Source organism: Myodes glareolus, chromosome 2 (assembly GCF_982192425.1).
Source record: "Myodes glareolus chromosome 2, mMyoGla1.1, whole genome shotgun sequence".
NCBI lineage: Eukaryota > Metazoa > Chordata > Mammalia > Rodentia > Cricetidae > Myodes > Myodes glareolus.
The window spans coordinates 101847762-101869025 of NC_142027.1; the positions used below are offsets into that span (position 1 = coordinate 101847762).

Genomic DNA, 21264 nt, shown 5'->3' on the forward strand with positions numbered 1-21264 from the left:
ATGTGAAAAATGTCAGCTATGGCTGTGGCTGTTACGTACCTGCTGTGCACACGTATAAAAGTCAGGTATGGTTATGGCTGGCTGTTGGTTACGTGCCTGTTGTGCACACGTAAGACTCAGGTTCCATCCCCAGAATCCATGTACAAAATGGAACCATGGACACCTGTGATCTCAGCAATGAGGAGCTGGAGACAGGTGGCTCCGGAGACATGCTGGGCCAGCCTAGCTTACTAGGAGAACTCCAGGCCAGTTAGGGACACCCTGCCTCAGCAAACAAGGAAGACATCATCTGAAAGTTGTCCTTGGGCCTCTACACACTTGCACACACACAAACACATAAGAAAATAATCTTACAGGCCAATGACAGGACAGCTCAAGGAAACATATACATTTGTTTCAAATTGATTTTCAATGTTCAGATTATTTACATACAAATTTACAGATAATAAATCTCTATTAACACATCAAAATAAATGATTTAGCTAGAGTCCACTTCCGAATTGCATAACTCCTACAAAGTGTAATGCTACACCAGGTAGACTGTCTTGTTACTAGCAGAATGTTCCTAAGTCAACTGGCTTAGAAACAAATAGTCTTAGAAAAAGAAACAGTCCAGACACAGAGTGGCTACAGTCATGCTGGTTTACTGCCTCTGCGACATCAGGCCCCAGTTTATTCTACTTCTGTAATGGTGAGGATTCTTACACTGTGGCCACTGTTGGGAGCCTCACTGGGCACCACATCCAGACAAGGCAATGCTCACTAAGTTTCGGCTTCTTTGAGGAAACCCTTTCAAGAGATGCTCTCTGATAACCCCTCCAACTCTTTAGACTTGGGCCCAAAGCTACAGGGAAGGATTATCACTACCAAAGACACTTACCAGGAGTTATAGCCCACGTTCCCAGGAGGGCAAAGAGCAAGGAGGGAGTGACAGAAGGCAAGGGGTGATGTGTGTGTTCTCACCGCCTAGTGATGGCAGAGTGGAGAACGTTCCCCACAGCAGCACAGACAGCCGCACAGCAGCGCAGACAGCCGCACAGCAGCACAGACAGCTGCACAGCAGCGCAGACAGCTGCACAGCCCGTGCTAGGACCTCAGCATCTACATAAAAGTAAGGGAACAAGCAGCAGATAGGAAGGAGGACATTCTTAGTTCGTGGTTGTACAGAGTACAGTAAGTGCTAAAGCTACTTCTCACCCTTGAAGACTTCTGGCTTAGTTTAAAGTGATCTATTCAGAGTTTCCTATTTTATAGATACATTTCTGTTGTCTTTGCTATAGTTAAAAACAAAAAAAATGGCTGCTTACAGATATAATCCTGTAACAACGACCAAATGCATTTTAAAATACAAGGAACGAGGAAAAAGCACAGTTCATAACTTTCAGATCCTACTTCAGTGAAGTGCATATTCAGAAAGTAACATGATGTGAACTCAGTTAGAATGGGCTACCTTACCATATGTTACAAACTAAGGATATGCTTTTCCAAGCTCGATTAAAACTGAATGAACATATGATTTCTGTGATGGTTACTAAAATAAGAACAAGACATCCCAAGTCCTGTGTTCCTAGGGAATTATTTGCCAGTTTAATGCAGCAAACTTGGCTAACTCGACTGACATTTTATATCCTGCAGTTACAGAGTGTACTTATTTCTAGCGGATTATCTTGATTTTTACAGAGCATCCCTCAGGACTAGCAGTTTCCAAAGGAGTGTGCGTCTCACGTTAAAGTGAGTCAACTCCCTGAGCGCAGTTTGAAATCGTGCTGAGATGTATTTATACATTCTTACTCCTGGATAGGCTGCTATGTGCTCTTTTCACAACTGTGGCTTCTGCCCTGTGAATTTCCAGATGGATCCACTTCACATGGACATGTCCTGCTCACTTGTGTGGCCTCTCTGATAAAGTATCCTTTGTATGTGTGAGTGTGGTTCTAGGACCACCTGGACACCAAAGTCTGCAGTTTATTAAGTCCCTATGTAAAATGCTGTATTTGTGTACATAATCTTCCTATGTATTTTTAACTCATCTCTAGATTATCTATAATGTTTAATATCATACAAATGCAATACCAACATTGTTATATTGTACAAGAAACATGTCTGTATATATCCAGTACAGATAAACCTTCTCCCTAAGTGGTTCTGGTTCGCTGAACCCTTGGCTATGGAAGCTATGGGTGCTGAGGACCGAATGTACACAGGGCTCCACTCGCTCACTGAGGCGGTCATCTGAGTCCTCCCACACAGCTACATGGCGCTCCCTCTTCGGTGAATCCTCTGATGGCTATTGAACGCTGACTTGTGGTAGAACTTCTTCCCGCACTCGGCACACTCGTAGGGCTTCTCTCCCGAGTGTGTTCTGTAGTGCACGGTGAGGTAGGACATCCGAGAGAAGGCCTTCCCGCACTCGCTGCATTCAAAGGGCTTCTCCCCTGAGTGGATGCGGTGGTGGATGGTGAGGTAGGACATCTGCGAGAAGCACTTCCCACACTCGTAACACTCATAGGCTTTTTCCCCTGTGTGTGTCCGCTGGTGCCTGTTCAGGGCGGAGTTCTGGCAGAAGGTCTTCCCGCACTCGCTGCACTCGTAGGGCTTCTCCCCGGAGTGGATGCGGTGGTGGATGGTGAGGTAGGACATCTGCGAGAAGAACTTCCCGCATATGTAGCACTCGTAGGGCTTCTCCCCTCTGTGGATTCTCCGGTGCCGGCACAGGGCCGAGTTCTGGTAGAAGGTCTTCCCGCACTCGCTGCACTCGTAGGGCTTCACTCCCGAGTGGGTGCGGTGGTGCACGGTCAGGTAGGACAGCTGTGAGAACAGCTTCCCGCACTCGGCACACTCGTAGGGCTTCTCCCCCGTGTGCACCCTCTGGTGCCGCATGAGGGCCGAGTTCAGGTAGAAGGTCTTCCCGCACTCGGCACACTCGTAGGGCTTCTCCCCCGAGTGGGTCCTGTAGTGCACAGTCAGGTAGGAGAGCCTGGAGAAGAACTTCCCGCACTCGTTGCACTCGTAGGGCTTCTCCCCGGTGTGCGTCCTCATGTGCGTGGTGAGTGTGGACTTGCGGCAGAAGCACTTGCCACACTCGCTGCACTTGTACAGCTTCACCCCGCTGTGGATCTTCTGGTGGTCGTTAAGGGCTGACTTCTGGGAGAAAGTCTTTCCACAGTCGGGACAGATGTAGGGCCTCTCGCCTGAGTGTGTCCTCTGGTGCTGCGTGAGGTGCGTCTTCTGGCAGAAGGACTTCCCACAGTAGCTGCATTCATAGGGCTTCTCTCCCGAGTGAGTTCTCTGGTGCTGGATGAGGTGTAGCTTCTGGTAGAAGGTCTTCCCGCACTCGTTACATTCATAGGGCTTCTCCCCCGTGTGTGTCCTCTGGTGGACGGTGAGGGTGCCCTTCTGGCAGAAGGACTTCCCACACTGGTTACACTTAAACGGTTTCTCTCCTGTGTGAGTTCTCTGGTGGATGATGAATTTTGACTTTTTACAGAAGGCCTTCCCGCACTCCCGGCACTCGTAGGGTTTCATTTCCACGTGAGAACTCTGGTGGACACCGAGCTCTGACATCTGCAGGAAAGCCATCTCAGATTCACTCCAGTCGTAGGGCTTCTCTTCCATGGGATCAGCGAAAACAGTGTTCTTTGGGAAGGATTTCTGGCGCTCAGCATATTCAAAGGGCTTCTCCAAAGTACAAATTTTTTGGTAAAAATTCTCTTCACTTAGAGTGTAATCGTCTTCATTCTGACTAAATTCGTAAGAATCATCTCCTGGATGTGTTTTCTCGGGCTTAGCGTGGAGCAGCGATTTCCCACACCCAGCACAGACATTGGGCTTCATCTTTGCATAGCTTCCATCGCTGCTGATGAAGGCGGAGATACACGTCAAGCTCTTGGCGCAGGAGCTGCATTTAGGGATGACTTTCCCCGAAGGAACAAGTGTTTCTACAGCAGCGGCTTCGCCGGCAACATCGCCCGTCTTTCTGATCATGCTTCTGTGTCTGAGCACAGCTGCCCTTGAGAGCTTCTGTCCATCGCCCTGGCCTTTCTCCATCAGGTCATCTGCCGGCCAGAGGTCATCTAAAGAAAGGAAAATGAACCCAGGTTTGTACATTTTCCTACATAAGACACGGTCTGACAACTGATACACGGCCGCTCGTTTTGAGTTTAGCTTCACAATCCTGTCAGTTCCCCCTCAGAATTGTTTGGAGTAACAGACAGATCTCCACAGGCGGGAAGGAAAGGAAACCGACGACACATAGCACCTTTGATCTGGGTCACTTTCTAACACTTTGTCCACAGATCCAGAGCAATGACTGGTAAAAAGGGGCGGGGGGTGTTGGATGAGAGGACTCGGAGCAAAGAAGAGCCTGCAGGACAGTTAGGAGCGCCACTGCACAAGACATACGGAAACAGGATGGTGTGGTGGAGAGGCTAGAATCTGAGGCACTGCTGGCCGCGCTGACACACCTGTGCCTCGTTCTCCACCTTTACCCTTCCACATTATCTCGTTTGCATTCCACACAACAGTGTCACATAAATTTTACCCCTGAATTTTCCTCATGTCTAGAACCTGAGACCCAGGCTCTCCCTCTAAGCTTCACTTGGAAGGCGAGTTCAGGAACGTCTATGTGAGACAGGGAGTATCAAAAGGCACAGAAAAAGATGTCATCCCCTAAAAGCTTTGAAATTTTAAAAAAGGGCTGTGGTTTAGGACTGAACTCACTTTGACCACGAAATGTACTACTGTTCCTAGCTGGACAGTTCCTAACTGTGCTGTGTGAGCTGATACGGTCATCCAGGGAGAGCTACGTAACAGCCTCTACAGCCACCATCTCCACCTATCAGCAGGAAGTGACGGGCTTTACCTCACACGGTTGTTGTGGGATTACAGGACTCAACATGCTCATAACAGCAAGAGGCACAGAATACATACTGAAGATTTCCTGAGCATTTATTCTTCCCGCTTTCAAGCTACCAGCTCTGTGTTGGTTTGAACGAGATGTTCCCTGTAAGTCTTGAGCATTTAAATACTTGGTCCCCAGTTGGTGGCTGTTTAGAAGGAAGTATCAGTAAGAGAAGCTTTTGGGTTTCAAAAGACTCCTGGCCCTTTGAGCTTTCTCTCTCTGCTTCCTGTCTGTAGACTGAGACCTGCGCTCTCAGCCACTGCTCCCGCCTCTTGCTGCCATGCCCTGCTGTGATAGCGATAGACTATTATCCTTCTGGAACCATCAGCCCCCACATAAACTCTCTCTTCTCTGTTCCCTTGGTCATGCTGTGCTGTGGAATAATCTTTTTGTCCATTGTGAAGATGTATCTTTGCCAAGGTGCCTTCTGATTGGTTTAATAAAAGGCTAAACGGCCAATAGCTAGGCAGGTAGAGATTAGTTGAGACTTGTGAACAAAAAGAAAGCTTGGGGATGAAGAAGGTAGAGTTGCCAGTCAGACCCAGAGGAAGTAGGAAATGAACATGCTATGCTGAAAAAAGGTACCACCATGTGTTAGACTGTAGATAAGGATTATGGGTTAATTTAAGTTCTAAGAGCTAGTTAGTAACAAGTCCAAGTTATCGGTTGACTATTTATAATTAATAATAAGTCTGTATGTGGTTATTTGGAAGCCTGTGGTCCTTAGCAAAAACCCCACCTGCAATGGCATTTTATGACAGCAACCGGAAGACACTGATACAGCCGTTCCCACACAATCTGCTGCAGTCTAATTCTGAATGTGAGTTCCACTTCGTGTGAATGTAAGAGTCAGGGCCCCCAGCATGCTCTTCCAATGGTGATTTTTGTTTTCACTTATCTTAGAAATTATGGGATGGACTTACTTCACTCGATGTCATGCATATCAAATCTCAAATTATTAATCTTATTCTTCTTACCACCTCCCAGAATCCACCAGTGCCAAAAACCAACACGTCACCACTTGGACTAAAAAATGACTCAAAGCCAGGCAGGATAGGTCATAACTGAAAACATGCTATCCCAGGAAAAGCAGGCTATTAACTGAGAAAGAGGGTCATGTGGAACACTGAAGTTAGGATTTGCTTTGGAGATCAATATTACATACATCATCACGTCCTATCAAGTTGGCTGAGACAGATCACAGTGCCCACGGCCTTATGCTAGGATTCCTGGGATAGCCAGCAAATTCTTGGCACATGGGCACCTACAAGTCTCTGTTCCTAAGCTTTCCTGCTGGACGTCCTGCCTACTTTTACTGCAGAGAGAAGGGTGAAACTGGAGAAATGATAAGAGCTGGGAAGGAAAACATTTCCAGGTGAGGAAACTTGACAGCACAGCCCATCCCAGCGAAGTGTGAAGTGCAGAGATGAAAACCCCACGACGAGAAGATGCTGAGACCATGGAGCAAATGCGGTTAGTGAGGGTTTCAGGAAACTCTTGCAGGCAGTACAGGGCCATTAGTGCTACGCCTCTGGAGACAGGTTTACTTTGTAGAGGATCAACTGGGTACCTACGGTGAAGAGTCTTCCCAAGCCAATCAGGAATAACAGCAGTCCAGGCACATTTCATGCTTACATTACAATGGCACAAAAGGTAAATAAGACATTTCCTAAGGGAAAAACATGCAGCAACTCTGGACACCTGTACCACCCAATGAGAAGATATTCTCAGAGACTCTATGAGGGCCATGGTGAGAAATGAGAAGTGTGCAATAAATTAATTAAGGGAGACAGGAAAAGTGCTCAGCAGCCATAAGCCGGAAGAGTTCATTACCAATTTCACAAACAGCAAGAATGAGAGAAACACACGCTGTTAGCAAAGAAAAGACATCAGGTGCCATGCAGCTGCAACACCCGTGTGAGTCTGCAGGGAAACAAGCAGGCCAAGAAAAACCGCAGACTTGACAGTGGAGAAGCCCTCTGAAGAATCATGAAGCCAGGGCACAGGCGGAAAAATATCCTTCCTAGATACTTCAGAAGGTGGAAAGAGAAATTAATCAAATGTTGCTTATGTACACAATACAATCAAACATCATTCAAGGGCTGGGGAAGAGAGCAAGTATAAAGCTAAGAGAAAAACCAAGTATTTTGGAAGCAAGAAAGAGACCAGGTCTGCAGGAGCTAAACACCATAAGGCTGGATTTCCAGAGAATGAGAAGACCTGGCCACAGAGGCAGGGAGAGGCCAGCGTCAAATGGTTTAGGACAGGGATTTTGTAAGCTGACCTCAAAGAAAATAAAGAGGTGGGTGTTGTGGATTATTATTTCAGATGTGTTAAATTCATTTATGCTGTGGAATATTTGTTTAATGATGCAAAGATGTGTTGCATTCTTTTATGGTGCATTTGTTTAACTCTGTGAAGCTGTGTTACTTTGCCTACAAACATCCGATTGGTCTAATAAAGGGCTGAGCGGCCAATAGCTAGGCAGAAGAGAGAAACTGCAGGGCTGCCAGGCAAAGAATAAATAGAAGGAGAAGGACAGAAGACGACAGGGGCCAGCCACCCAGCAATACAGTCAGCCACGGAGTAAGGAGCAAAGAAAAGAATAGAGAATAGAGAAAGGTAAAAGCCCAGAGGCAAATGGGATAACTTACTTAAGAAAACTTGGCTAGCAACAAAACAAGCTAAGGCCAGGCATTCCTAAGTAAGAATATGTCTCTGTATATTTAAATGGAACTGTGTGGCAGGCCCCCTAAGAGTAAAGAGTAAAACACACCAGCTACAGGTGGGAGGTGAAATGGCTCACTGGGTAAAGAAGCTTGCTGAACAAACCTAGCAACCTAAGTTAAACCTCTGAATCCCACGTGAACACAGAAGGAAAGAATCACTCCACAGAAGTTCTCCAGTGACCTCAGATGCATGCTGTTGAACCTGTACACACACACCCAGTGACGACAGTAAATAGCCTGAAAGGGGCTGGAGAGGTGGATTATCGGGTAAGAACACTGGTTGCTCTTCCAGAGGACCTGGGTTAGATTACTATCACCCAGACAGCTACTCACAGCCATATAACTCCAGCTGAGGGCATCCAACCCCTCTTCTGTCCTCCACAGGCACTGCATGCACATGGTACACAGATACATACACAGGCAAACATACATATAAGATAAAAATAAAGGCTTAAAAAAAAGAGCCCGCGATGGTTAATACTGTCAATCACCTAGAAGTCCAGCTTCTAGGCACCCTGTGGGGTCATCCTGATGAGATTCCTTGATGAGAAAGAAACACCACCACTTGGAGTACCAGTCCCTGGGCTAGGATTCTGGCCTGAAGAAAAATGAGAAAGGGAGCTGTGCACCAGCAAGCATCACCCCCTGCTTCCTGACCATGGGTGCAGTGTGGGCACAGCAAGAGCCGCTGCCTCCAAGCCCTGCTGCTGCGACTGCCAGGCTGTGATGGGCTGTGGACCTGGAGCTGTGAGTTCCTTTTGTGAGGGTTTTTATCACAGCCACAGGGAAGTGACTGATACAGAGCCCAAAGCATCTCACGGTCAGAGAGAATGAAAATAAAAGCAAAGGGGTTAACAGCCTAAGAGCTGAAGGCTGATGATTGACAATACACTTACGAGAAAACTATGATAATGAGTGACTCATCTGTGTAGCCCTGGCTGGCCTTGAACTCGGCCTGCCTCTGCCTCCCGAGTGCTGGATTAAAGGTGAGCACCCTACACAGGCAGCTAGGAAACCTTTGATTCTGGAGAGAGGTAGCCAGGGGTTGATTCTCTATAAGCATATATGTTTGTGGGGAAGGAAGAAACCTTTAGGAGCGACTAACTACCTTTGGTAACTTCTAAAGTGCGGGATGATCAGAATGTTCCTGGGAGCAACGCCCCAGTTACCATCTCCTCTCTGCCTCTCTGCCTCCACTAACACACCTGGATAGCTCTGAGGTGAGAACGCTCCTTCTACTATCCATGGCTCTTCTCCTTGTTCCAACTTGATGATAACATCCGGTTTGATAATGTGACACCCTGTTAATGAGAAATGAAACACAACTTGAGCCTGCCGGCCCGGTTTCACCGTTTCCACCGTGCAGGGCAACTGCCGCTGTACCGGCGGGAGAGCACAAGCCCTCGTGCTTTATCGCTACAGAACAGCCAATCAGCGCAAACCACTCACAATCAGCCCACAGAGCTCAAATTAAAGCCACCAACTCTTTAATGACTTCAAAGGCAACCCTAGATCTGAGCAGCTGAGAAGGAAGCGGTGCTCACCCACGGAGACGAGGTTGCTGTAGGTCTCCAGCATCACGTCCCTGTACGTCGTCTTCTCCTCAGAGCCCAGCCGCTGCCACTCCTCCTGGGTGAAGGCCACAGCCACGTCCCTGAAGGACAGCGGGCCCTGCAACAACATGCTCAGAATGCGATCACAAGGAACAGGCACCTGAAGACAAGCTCTTCCCAAGCTCGCTGGTGCTCTCAGCCATGAACACTGCCCGTTTTATTTTATATCACAGACTGTAAAAGGAAAGCCTGCCTATCAAAACACACTGCCTTGGGGCTAGAGAAACGGCTCCGCAGTTAAGGCACTTGCAGTATTAGTGAGAACCAGATTAGGTTTTCAGAAACCCAGGTAAACGCCAGGTAGGCATGACAGCCTCTCTGTAGTTCTAATCTTGGAAGACAAGATAGGGGCTCTCCAGAGGAAGCTGGCTAGCAAGACTAGCCATACTGGAGAGACTTGGGTTTGAGTTCAATGAATAAAGTAGATGGTTCCCAGCACCAACCCTGGGCCTCCACATGCACTCACACACAAGCAAAACTGTGCATAGACACAAATACACATAATACACACACATGAAAAACAGAAAAAAACTCCAACTGCCTTGGGACTCATTTATACACATTAAGAAAGCACTGGGCTTGAACCACAAGCCAGGAATAATGCTGGCTACTGGGGACACAAAAACCACCAGAAACAGTTCCCACCGCTGAAAAGCTCAGACCCGAGGGGCACCCACACAATCCGAGGTGTACCCCACTCTTTGGAACACTCTGCATCTGGTCTCCATTGCATGAGCGACATTGGTTCCCTCCCCCTCCCCCTTCCCTGACTCTTCCTTGTGTTCTCTGTTAGCTTTTCTCTCCTTTGGGTTTCCAGATCAACGACCGCTTTGATGGAGGGCCTGCGTGGATTCACGGCAGTTAAACTGCCCTCCATGTACAAACCCTTCCCAAATCATCACCAGTTCAGGTCTGTCTCCTGCACTCTAGACACAGACGCCCCAGATTCTTCAACACAACACTGTCCAATGCACACTCTCAATCAAGACCAGAACTAAGGGACATGGTAGTCTTCCTGGGATCCCCTTGTCTCTTTCTTTCAAGGCTGCCATTACAGGCAGGCACATCCTCCTGGCATTTTTATGGGTTTCTGGAAATCTGAACTTCAGTCCCCAATCTGTGGGACAAGTATTTAACCACACAGCTATGTCCCCAGCTCCTCAAACTCCAGTTTAGTGTTTAAACTGTTTCGTTCATGAACACACAGCCGTGCAACTGCTTCCCGCCACAGCATCACCCGAACACACAGCAGTGCAGCTGCTTCCCGCCACAGCATCACCTGAACACAACAGCATCACCCGAACACACCAACAATTCAGCTGCTTCCCACCACAGCATCGCCCGAACACACAGCAGTGCAGCTGCTTCCCGCCACAGCATCACCCAAACACACAGCAGTGCAACTGCTTCCCGCCACAGCATCACCCAAACACACAGCAGTGCAGCAGCTTCCCGCCACAGCATCACCTGAACACAACAGCATCACCCGAACACACCAACAATTCAGCTGCTTCCCACCATAGCATCGCCCGAAAACATCAGCATCACCCAAACACACAGCAGTGCAACTGCTTCCCGCCACAGCATCACCCAAACACACAGCAGTGCAACTGCTTCCCGCCACAGCATCACCCAAACACACAGCAGTGCAGCTGCTTCCCGCCACAGCATCACCGCCACCCGTGAACATCAGTGGGTATCACAGACCCTATGGGAAGCACTTAGCACAGTGAAGCAGATTCCATCGGTATCTAACTTATTGTTGATTATTGACTATATATTATTATAAACATGCCTCAAGCATGCGACCTGTAAGCCTGTTTCCCAGTGCTCTGGGAAATGAATGGAAACGACAGAGCATCTTACGAATAAAAACACAAGGGCCAGCAAGATGGCTCAGCAGGTGAAGGTGCTCGCCACCAAATCGGCAACTTGAGTTCAATCCCGGTGACCTGACTCCTGAAAGTTGTCCTTTGACCTCTCTACATATCCAACACGGCATGTACACTTATCTAAAACCTTCCCCCTACATCCTGAACATTGTTTTTAGACCACAAACCCCACTCTTATGAGTGACGTCACTTGCACTTTACGACAGCCTAAGAGACTTCTATGTTATCTTAGGGCCAGGCCAATCCTGACACCCACTGGCACTATGTTTACCTCAGTCAACTCTAAGTCTCGGGCACTGTCTCTGAGCCAACAGTACCCATGTTTGCGAAAGAAGCCAGATGTACTATGTAAAGAATCTCAATGTAAACATGTCTTGGGTTGTTGTGCACTTGGGACTGAGTTCATTGTTATCTGAATACTTCTTTCCAAAATTGTGCTGTGCTTAAGTATGGCTAAAGTTAAATGATCTGGGCCAGACTCTCTAAGTCCTGCTCCGGCACCAGTTACAATAAAATTGGGCTGAGCCAAGGTTCATTCTTGTCTCTTCGTGAACCATTTTTCTCCCCTGCCTGCTATAAAGTCTGCAGGGGAACCAGCACAGTATACTGGAGAGCTGGGCTGTGGATCAGTTCAGGGGTACAATCCATCACGGAGAATAGCCCAGGCAGCAGGAGCGGAAAGCAGCTAGCCACACCAAATCCACGACCGGAAAACAGAGAAGGAAGGCATGCCTGCTAGTGTGTAAGTCATTCTCTCCATCTTACGCAGTCCAGCATGCCCAGGGAATGGTCTTGCCCACAATCAAACAAGTTTCCACACATCAACGAATATAACCAAGACACCCCCCTCCCCCAACGCACACACACACACAGGCACTCCCAGAGGCCCATCTCCCACATTTCTGAATCTGGTCAAGGTGACAACCACACCATCATAAGGCCTCTTCAAGGGCCGAGCTACCTGGAGCTACGAGCACAACAAAAACCACTTACTACTGCTCAGCACAGTTTTGTCTGACTCTTTTATCTATTTTCCTTTTTAAAGTCTGAACTGTTCTTCACCTGAGTGCAGAGACCAAACGAGACCATAGAGATGTGAAGAGAAAAAAACTTACCAACGATGTAGTCATCTTCTGCTGCTGAAGGAAACGTCTGGAGAAGTACTTGGAATGGATCTGGGGAAGGAAAAGCAAAGCCATTATTAGTGGTATGACAAGGGAGAAATCTATAGAGAAACCTACTAGAACATGCCAAGAAGGAAACCTTATGGGTGATGGTCTCATTGGCTTTCAGAAGGGTCCGGAGAGTTATAACTATGCATGGGGAATGGATGGACGGGAATGTCAAAGTGAACTAACACGAAATGCTGGTTAAATAATTTACATTGTTTAATAGGGATAAAAGAATACTCACAGGCTGCTCTGAAAACAACACAGTTAACCTGGTGGGAACTATATTTGTATAAAATTAGGTGACATCGTGACTGCGTCTTTAATACTGCAGAAGGAATGCCAGCCTGGGACTGGGCACTCCTACTAAAAAAAACCTCAGTGTGACCTCGGTTAAGTCACCACCATAGCAGACAGTCTCCCCACAAACTTTCTCTGAACTAAACCCTACGATGCTGCAGGGACAGACTCGGGGGAGCCAAGCAGACAGTGCAAGGGTGCCGATGGATGCCAGGTGACACCGTGAGAATCTGTAGCGGTGCCGGGAAGGGGTGTTGCGTGAGAAGGAGAGTGGACAGCGCCTCTGCAGCTCAGGCCGCTAACCTCTGCTGTGCCCGCACGCCTCGTTCTCTGACAATCAACGCTGCCCAAAGCGGTGCAGCCACCCTGCCTTCAGTCTGAGCACTGCGACCATCCCGGATCCCTAACTATGTGGAAGGAGGGAGCAGAGGCTTCGCGCAGGCGCTGATTGCTCAGCCCCCTCGCCCCCAGCAAGCAACCAGCCAGATCCAGCCTCCCCCTACCCCCAAGGCCCCGTTCTGCATCCTCAGGCCTCACCTAGGAGGCCGCGCCGGGCCCGGGTCTTGACACCCCTGTCAGCCCGGCCCTCGGCCTCCCCGGGCTGCACAGTCGTGCCTGCCCGCTGCGGACCCGGACGCTCCGGCCTCGGACCCGCACGCTCTACCACGCCAACTCGCGCAAGGCAAAGCTGCGGGAGCGAGGGCAGAAACACAGACCGTAGGAAGCCAGGGCGGAGCAGCGGTCGTGCGCACGCGCGAACTCGCACGCAGGCCGAGGTGCGCACGCGCTGCAGCGTTCCCGAAGCGGCGGGGTCCCTGTGGTCTTCCTCTCACCCCAGGCGCAAAGGGTGGACTCCCAGAAGTCTAGGCGCCCCTGTTTCTAGGGATCGTCGCAAAGTCTCTTCCTCATCTCACCAAGCTGGGAGCAACAGTAATTCGGGGCCCCGCGGTCACTGTTGTGTTTGTCCCCACTCCCTTTGAGTCTCCAGAAATGACCCGAGGGGTTGTATCTTCGAGGTTTCACGCCCTCTCCTGACTTGGGGCGTGTAGATAAAAGGCGGATTCTGACAGATAACTGTCTGTCGTGCTCTTGTTAACCGAAGTGCTAGAAGTTTCCATAAAGCACCAACTACAAGAAATGACCGGCAATTCTTTCCAAAGAAGGGAAAGAAGACAAAAATAGTGATTTTTCTGGATCACACAACGAATGCATAAAAGTTCTAAAAGCAACCGGTACGGATACACAGAAAGTTCCATTAAAGGTGCCTGTCTCAAACTCGATGTTTGAAGTCAGCCGACAATAACAATGTTCAAACATGATACCATATGGTCAATGATTTCCCCAGTTCCACCCGCGCTCCCTAATGCAAGAGTTCTTGTCCTGTCGGTTTCCAAAGATGATGGAGACTGAACGAAAGCTGCCAATGCGAAAATTCTCTACACAATTGCAGAAAATAAGTATCCTGGTGAACGAAGCGCCCCAGTTAACCTGTGGTGCCCATTGCAGGTGAAGTACTGCCCCACGAAGAGTAGGCAGGAGGCAGAAGCGTCAGGAATATAACCCGCTGTAGGGTGCTTGTGGTCTCAGGAGGAAGGGTGACTCTCCCTCCTCGGAAGTATGGCTCTGCAAGACTGGCTGCCTCTCCTCCCAGGTCCGTTCTCACGTCACCTGGTCACCGAGGTGCCCATCTGAGCTGGTCTTATCTCATGAGGCGAAAGCTCCCACGTTCCTGTGACAGGCAGGTAGTTACATCACTGAATGAGGCGAGGCGCCCTCCCCCCACCCCGTCCACTAAACTCCCCAGGGAGATAGGAACAGTCTCTTTCCCGAGATTTACATTGCACAGAGGAGACTCAGGTCTTTCAGAAAAGGAATTCCTTCCTTGCAATGACGATATTTCAAGCCTATATATTTTTGTATTAAGAAAAGATTTCCATGTGTACGGACAGAACAAGGGTCACAAGCCAGCAGGCTGAGGTCCTTCTACTCTGCCCAGATAGGAATTGAGTAGGCAAGGAGAAGCTCACCTAGTGCCAGCTTCCCAGGTGTGCCCATGGTCTACTAGCTGGATCAGCAGGCCTACAGGCTTTCAATGACCAGTTCTGACCTTGAGGTCTACTGTGTCCAGCTTTATAAACTAGAGACTTAATGTCCCGGCCTTTAACCCACCGGTGGCCCTGGCATGTGGCAGCTGTTGTAATATATGGCCTCCAATAGTAGTAACTGGTAGCAGCTGTGCCTGCCAGAGCTACTGCTCCTCTATGGACTGAGGTGTTGTGTTACGGTTATTGAGATCAAGGTGTCCCCTTAGCCCTTAACGCTTGACAGCTCCCTGGTTCACTGCCAGCTCCGTCTGTGGCTCTTCATGGCCTTCTGTCCTATTCAGCCTCAGCGCCCCTCATGCTCGCTCATTTGCTCTTTCTACTCCCGTCCTCCCTTGGAGTCCGTGCTCGTTCCCTTACAGCCTGTCCTCCAATCGTCTCGTGATCATATCACCCGTTCAGCCGGCTGAACTGATGAGAAGGATCAAAAGCAGGCAAAGAGCCCGGGAGAGAAGCCCTTTATGGAGTCTGCTGTGGCGGCTCGAGTTTCAATGGCCGCCTCAGTTCACCGAGGCTTGTGATCACAAAAGGATTCCTTTAGGAAGCTGGGTAGGACGGCTCACTGGAGAGGATGAACAAGAGGAGTGTGAGCTTGAGGCCAGCTTGGGCAGCACAGTGACATCCTGGAGGGAGGGTAGGAGGGAGAGAGGGGAGGAGACAGAAGCTGAGACAGTGGTGCCCAGGGTAGCAGCTTTTGGAAGTGGAGATTCCTTTCAACAGCAACCATCTGTGGATGCTGTGCAGCTTTCTCAAGGGGGCTGTGATGTGCTCAGAGTAGCTGAGCTTCTGCACAGCCATTCTGGTTGCCCCCCACCAGGGCGGTCCACCAAACTGATTGGCTAATAGTCTGCTTGGCACACTCTGGCAGAGACTAGCAGCTATCAATTAGGGGAGCAAATGCTGAGCTTATTTGAAGGAAAAATAAACGTTAAGGTGGGTGCTTATCATAAAGGCTTATTGTTCACACTGATAATCATTCAATACTATTTAATAGTGTCCTATACTCTGCTAAATACCCTTGGAGAGCTGGGCATTCTATTGACTCCAAATGTATTTTGAAGGTGTGTGTCTGTATCCGTGTGTGTCTGTGTGTTTAGACATGTGTTTTTGTGAGCATGTGCGTGCTCCAAAGTCTTCATATTGAACTTGGAGCTCACCAATTTGCTGACAGAAGTTGGCCAGTGAACTCCATGAATCTGCCAGCCTCTGCCCCTCTGCACTGGGTACATACTGCACCAACCCAAAAAAAGATGCTTTTTGAGCCACAGCGACACACTGTGGCTTGTGCACGCCGTGGGCATCCCTCACCTGCGTCCACACACGGACTTCACAGACACACAAATGGCATTTTAATAGGCAAATCATTTGAAGATGTATTCACAAGACTACATAAATATACACTATCTGCTACTCCAAGGAAGGTAGAGGGGTGTGTGTGTGTGTGTGTGTGTGTGTGTGTGTGTGTGTTAGTGGGGTTGAACCTAGCTCCTTGCACATGACCACTAAGCTACATCTAGTCCTTTTTTGTTTTCTTTCTGTTTTGAGGTGACTCTCTCAGTAAGTTACCTGAGCTGGCTTGTGCCCACTCTGGAGTCCAGGCAGGCCTTGAGCCTGCAGTCCCGGGCGGCTACCATGGCAGTCTGACAGTCTACACTAGCAGATCCAACTTCTTAAGGAATTTTAACAAACATTGACCCGGAGCAGGGAGGACAGGTGGCTCAGCAGTTAAGAGCGTGCACTGCTCTCCTTGAAGACCTGCGTGTGGCTCCCAGCTCCACTGTCGGTCCGATTGCCCCGCCTGGACCTCAGCTCAGGGTATCTGATGCCTGTGGTCTCTAAAGGTACACAGACACACACACACAGATACACACACACACCAACACACACACATATACACACACGCATGCACGCACGCACGTACGAGCCACATAATTATTTTAATCTTCAGAAAATTCCCCGGGAGGGTGAGCTAAACGCCATGTAAGCCTGAAAGCTTCAGTCCCAGAACACACAGCGGGAGGGTAGAACTAACTCCCAAAAGTTGCCCTCTGATCTCCCATGTGTGCCATGACACACTCACGTAAAAAACAACAGTCATGAAGCAAGTTTAAAAAAATAAATAAAACTACCGTGAACACCAATATAAACAAACACATCTGAAAGCCACGTGGTCTTAAAGACAGGGAAAGCACCAATCTCACATACTCCAGCAGATTCCGTTCAGTCGGTGCCTCTGTGTGCTACACGGCCACTAAAGAAATCGCTCTGTATTTATTTATACTTCCTGTCCACCGGAAGACTCATGGTTCTAGGCTACAGGTAACGCTTGCTGTCAGCCCTCCCAGTTCAGCACCTGGCAGCCACCACTACCCACTCAGGTCGTATAATGGTGAATCTTTTTCGTTTTTTGTTGTTGTGCTGTGTTGTTTTGTTTTGGAGACAGGGTTTCTCTGTGTAGCCCTGGCTGTCCTGGAACTTGCTCTGTAGACCAGGCTGGCCTCAAAACTCAGAAATCTGCCTGCCTCCTCCTCCAAAGTGCTTAAAAGCATGCACCAACAACAACCAGCTAAAAATATTAAGTACACTTTTTATCATTAACAAGTGGAGAAAGCTTCTCATGGTGAATCTGAATTGTCAACTTGATTAGATCTAGAGACACCTAAAATACTGCCTTAGTTTCTTTTTATGTTGCTTTGATAAAATACTCAACAAAAGCTACTTAAGAGAGAAAGGGCTTCTTTTGGCTCATAGTTCAAAGCAGTCCATCATGACAGGGAAGCCAAACAGATCGGAGCTTGAAACAGCCCGTCCTATCGCATCTACAGTCAGGAAGCAGAGGGGGCTGAGGAATCACTATGTCCAACCGTGCTTTCTCCATCTACACAGTCTGTGATCTCACCCCAGGGAAAGGGTGGTTGCAAAGTGGGACTCCCTACCTCCGTGAACCTAGTCAAGATAATTTTGCATAGGTTGCCTGGAGGCCATTCCAACCTAGACAGTCCCTCACAGGTGTGCTTGTGGGCTTGTCCAAGATTCTGTCTAGTGGGCAATTAACACTAACCATCCCAGAGAAACACCACAGGGTGTGTCTGACGGAGTTTCCTGAGAGGTTTTCTGAGGAAGACACACCTGAAATGGACAGCCCCATCTCATGGGCATGGGGTCTTAGACTGAATAAAAAAGAAGAAAGGGAGAACATGAACTAAGCAACAGCCTCACTCTCTCCCTCCCTCCCTCCCTTCCTTGCTCTCCTTTTTCTCTCTCCCCCTCCCTCTCTATCCTTCCTTCCCTCTCTCTGTCCCTCCCTTTCTCTCTCCTCTCTCTCCCTCCTTCTCTCCCACCTCCCTCCCTCTCTCTTTCTCCCTTCCTTCTTCTCTCTTTCCCTCCCTCTCTCTCCCCTTCTCCCTCTTTCTCCCTTCTGTCTTCTCTCTTTCCCTCCCTCTCTCTTTCTCCCTCCTTCCCTCTCCTCTCTCACCTTCCTTTTTTCTTTCCCTTCCTCTCTCCCTCCCTTCCCCTCTCCTCCCCTCTCTTCTCTCTCTCTCCTCTCTCTCTCTCTCTCTCTCTCTCTCTCTCTCTCTCCTTCCTGACTGTGAGCAGCCTTCTCAGGCTCCTGCCACCACCTCTGCCATGATGGACTGTAGCCTCTCCAACCGTGAGCTCAAATACACATTTCCAGCCTGAAGCTGCTTTTGTCAAATGTTTTGTCCCTGCAGTGTTAAAGCCTAGGTTCCTAACTAATGGCATTGTTTGGGGAGGTCCTGGAAACGTAAGGTATAGGGCCTAGATGGAGAAAGCAGATTCAGTGGCGGCAGGGGGGATTTAATGGGGCTATCTGGTACCTTCCCATCTTCCTCTTTACATTTCCTGTCTACCATGCAAGCAGCAATAATCCTACCACTACGATGTTCTGCCTCACAATGATCCCAGAACCACAGAACCAAGGTACCCCCGAAATGATGAAGTCAAATAAAATGTCTATCTTTCAGGTGAAGAACAAAAGCAATTCATAAAGAGAACGGGTGCCAGGAAAATGGAAACACGGTTGTGATAAAACTGACCTTATGGTTTGTAAACCTTCGGAGCCCACTTGAGAGAGGAATTTGCAGATGTGTGGAGTTGCACAGTAGAGAAGTTTTAGAACGTTGTAAACCTGACTTGGTGAGAGATCCCAGCATGAGTTCAAAGGGTAAAAATCCAGTAGACACTTAGCGTAGACTGCACCCAGGGGTTTCACGCGAGAGTTGGACATTGTGCGAGAGGCCATTTGTATTACATTCTGCCAAGGAATGTTCAACCAGGTAAATCTTTTGCCTGTGCCTTTGTTTTTCTTGTTTGTTTGCTTTGGTTTTTGCATTTCTCACAGGCCCTCACTATGTGTCTTTGGTTTGGAACTCACTGTACAGACCAGGCTGGTCTCCAGCTTGGAAGATCCTTCTGCTCTGCTGCTTGAATGCTAGAATGATAGACAGGACCTACCATGCCCAGCTGCTCTGAGACTTTGCAGCTGCGGTGGTTATAGTTGTCACCTTGACTGAGTCTAGAATTGTCTTACATTAATTGATGTCAGAAAACCCATCTTCATTGTGGGCAGGTACATTCCCTAGACAGGGCACACTGGGCTGTAACAGATGGAGAAAGGGAGCTGAACAGCCTTGTGTATCCGCCACTCTCTGCCTCCTGACTGTGGATGCAGTGTGACCAGCCCCTTACTTCAACCTCCTGCTGCTGGACCTCCCTGCCACGGTGGACTATACCCTTGAACTGAAAGCCACAATCAGTCCTTTCTCTCTTACCTTGCTTTCTTCGAGGCATTTTTATTATAGCAACAGACAAAAAGACCAAGATAATAATATACTAACTAATGCTATAAAGGAAATTTTAAGACAGTGTAGCATAGTTATTGCAGGCTGCTTTTAGTCAGGTTTAAAAGTAAGAATTAGTATCAAAAGCAGAGCAGAGGAGCCTGGAGAGATGACTCAGAGGTTAAGAGCACTGGTTGCTCCTCTAGAGGTTTTGAGTTCAATTCCCAGCAACCAAAATGGTGGCTCACAACCATCTGTAATGAGATCTGGTTACCTCTTCTGGCATGCAGGCATACATGGAGGCAGAATGTTGTATACATAATAAATAAATAAATAAATAAATAAATAAATAAATAAATCTTTTTTAAAAAAAAAAAGCAGAGCAGAAAGACTTGGAGGAAAGTCTGTGCTTTGGTCAGAAAAGCATGTATGAAGTTGAGACCAAAGCAGAGGGGGCTTCTGAAAAGGCAGCAGTGTGAGTGGGGACATCCTGCCCAGCACTTGCAGATCCTATATTAGAATTCTCAGCAGTGGAGCCAAAGTGACAATGTCATGACCATGCTCATACCCCCAAATGTCACTGGAGTGTGCTTCCACATCAGCCAGAGGATGGGAACTGTTTGGACAGCTTGTGAGACACTGGTAAAGACAGATCGGGTGGCCTCAGCTGGATCCCTGGCTGCCAGTTGCACTGTGGAAGGACTGCACTCGGTCCAGGACTGGGTGTCCTTGGTGCCTTGGTTCTTTTTAGTCCTCTGTCCTGCGCCCTGCAGTAGGTTGCCCTCTTGGACACACCATTGGTTAGCTTCAACTGTCAACTTGACACCGTCTGGAATAATTTGGAAAGAGAGTTTCAGTGAGTGGCTTGTCTGCGGGAGATCACCTTAATTAAGTTAACTGATGTGAGAAGAACCAGCCCACTGTGGGTGGTGCCATTACCTGGGAAGGGGATTCAGAACTGCTTAAGAGTAAAGGAATCCAGCTGAGCCCAAGTAGATGAGTGAGCGTACGTGCATTGACCTCTCTCTGCAGGTGTGATGTGACTAGCTGTTGGACACTGCCTTGACTTCTCTGCAGTGACTGACTGTTACTTGAACTTACTTTTCTTCTCTTAGCTGCTCTGCATCAGGATATTTAACCACAGGAACAAAAGAATGAGCAGGGAAGACACTGAACGTCAACTCTTCTGCTGAGGGATGCTACCGTTCCACCCAGCATCGTCCTTTCCTCCAGGGCTTGGCAGTGAGCCTCAGGGCTGGCCTCTCTCTCAGGGGTCTGAATCCAGAGTCTGTCACTTCATGTACTTTCTCCCTCTTCACAAACTTGATCAGCGGAAAGAGTCAGTTTTGAATCCTGTGATTCAAACTGCATTGTGAGCACAGGGAGCAAAATCTATCGTTGGCAGCTGTCCTCTGCCCCCGCAGTTCTCACTAGATTTTAGGGGTCATGGCATTGGGAGATTGCTTCAAGGGTTAAAGACCACAGTCACCAGAGGGCACAATGGGAAGATTAGAGGGGCAGGCCCAGCAAGGCTGTGGAAATGCTAAGGGTAGAAGCCCAGGTTCAACTGTGCTCTGAGGTCTTCCTGTTCATAGGGACACTCCATCTATGGGTACCACTCACCGGCCCGAAGCACTGGATCAAAGGTGTTGTCAGATAACCACCTTTGGCCTGACACCATCCTACACGTCAGATCTCCATCACCTCACAAGTCCCCGAAAGATTCCACCTTGTCCTGGTCATCGATAGTGGCTGTG

General features: G+C 48.6%; 1 protein-coding gene across 2 annotated transcripts; it reads right to left on the reverse strand.

The window, feature by feature from the left end:
* Nucleotides 1–390: 390 nt before the first annotated feature.
* On the reverse strand, nucleotides 391–13339 carry Znf12 (zinc finger protein 12). Of its 2 annotated transcripts, XM_048436820.3 has the most exons (5): nucleotides 13141–13339; nucleotides 12250–12309; nucleotides 9174–9300; nucleotides 8835–8930; nucleotides 391–4073 (listed from the first exon to the last, which is right to left on the reverse strand). In XM_048436820.3, the coding sequence occupies exons 2-5, from the start codon at nucleotides 12262–12264 to the stop codon at nucleotides 2251–2253; spliced, it is 2061 nt and encodes a 686-aa protein (XP_048292777.3). In that variant the 5' UTR covers nucleotides 12265–12309; nucleotides 13141–13339; the 3' UTR covers nucleotides 391–2250. The 2 variants fall into 2 exon arrangements, with proteins under 2 accessions (XP_048292777.3, XP_048292778.3); XM_048436821.3 differs by lacking the exon at nucleotides 8835–8930.
* Between the last annotated feature and the right edge of the window lie 7925 nt (nucleotides 13340–21264).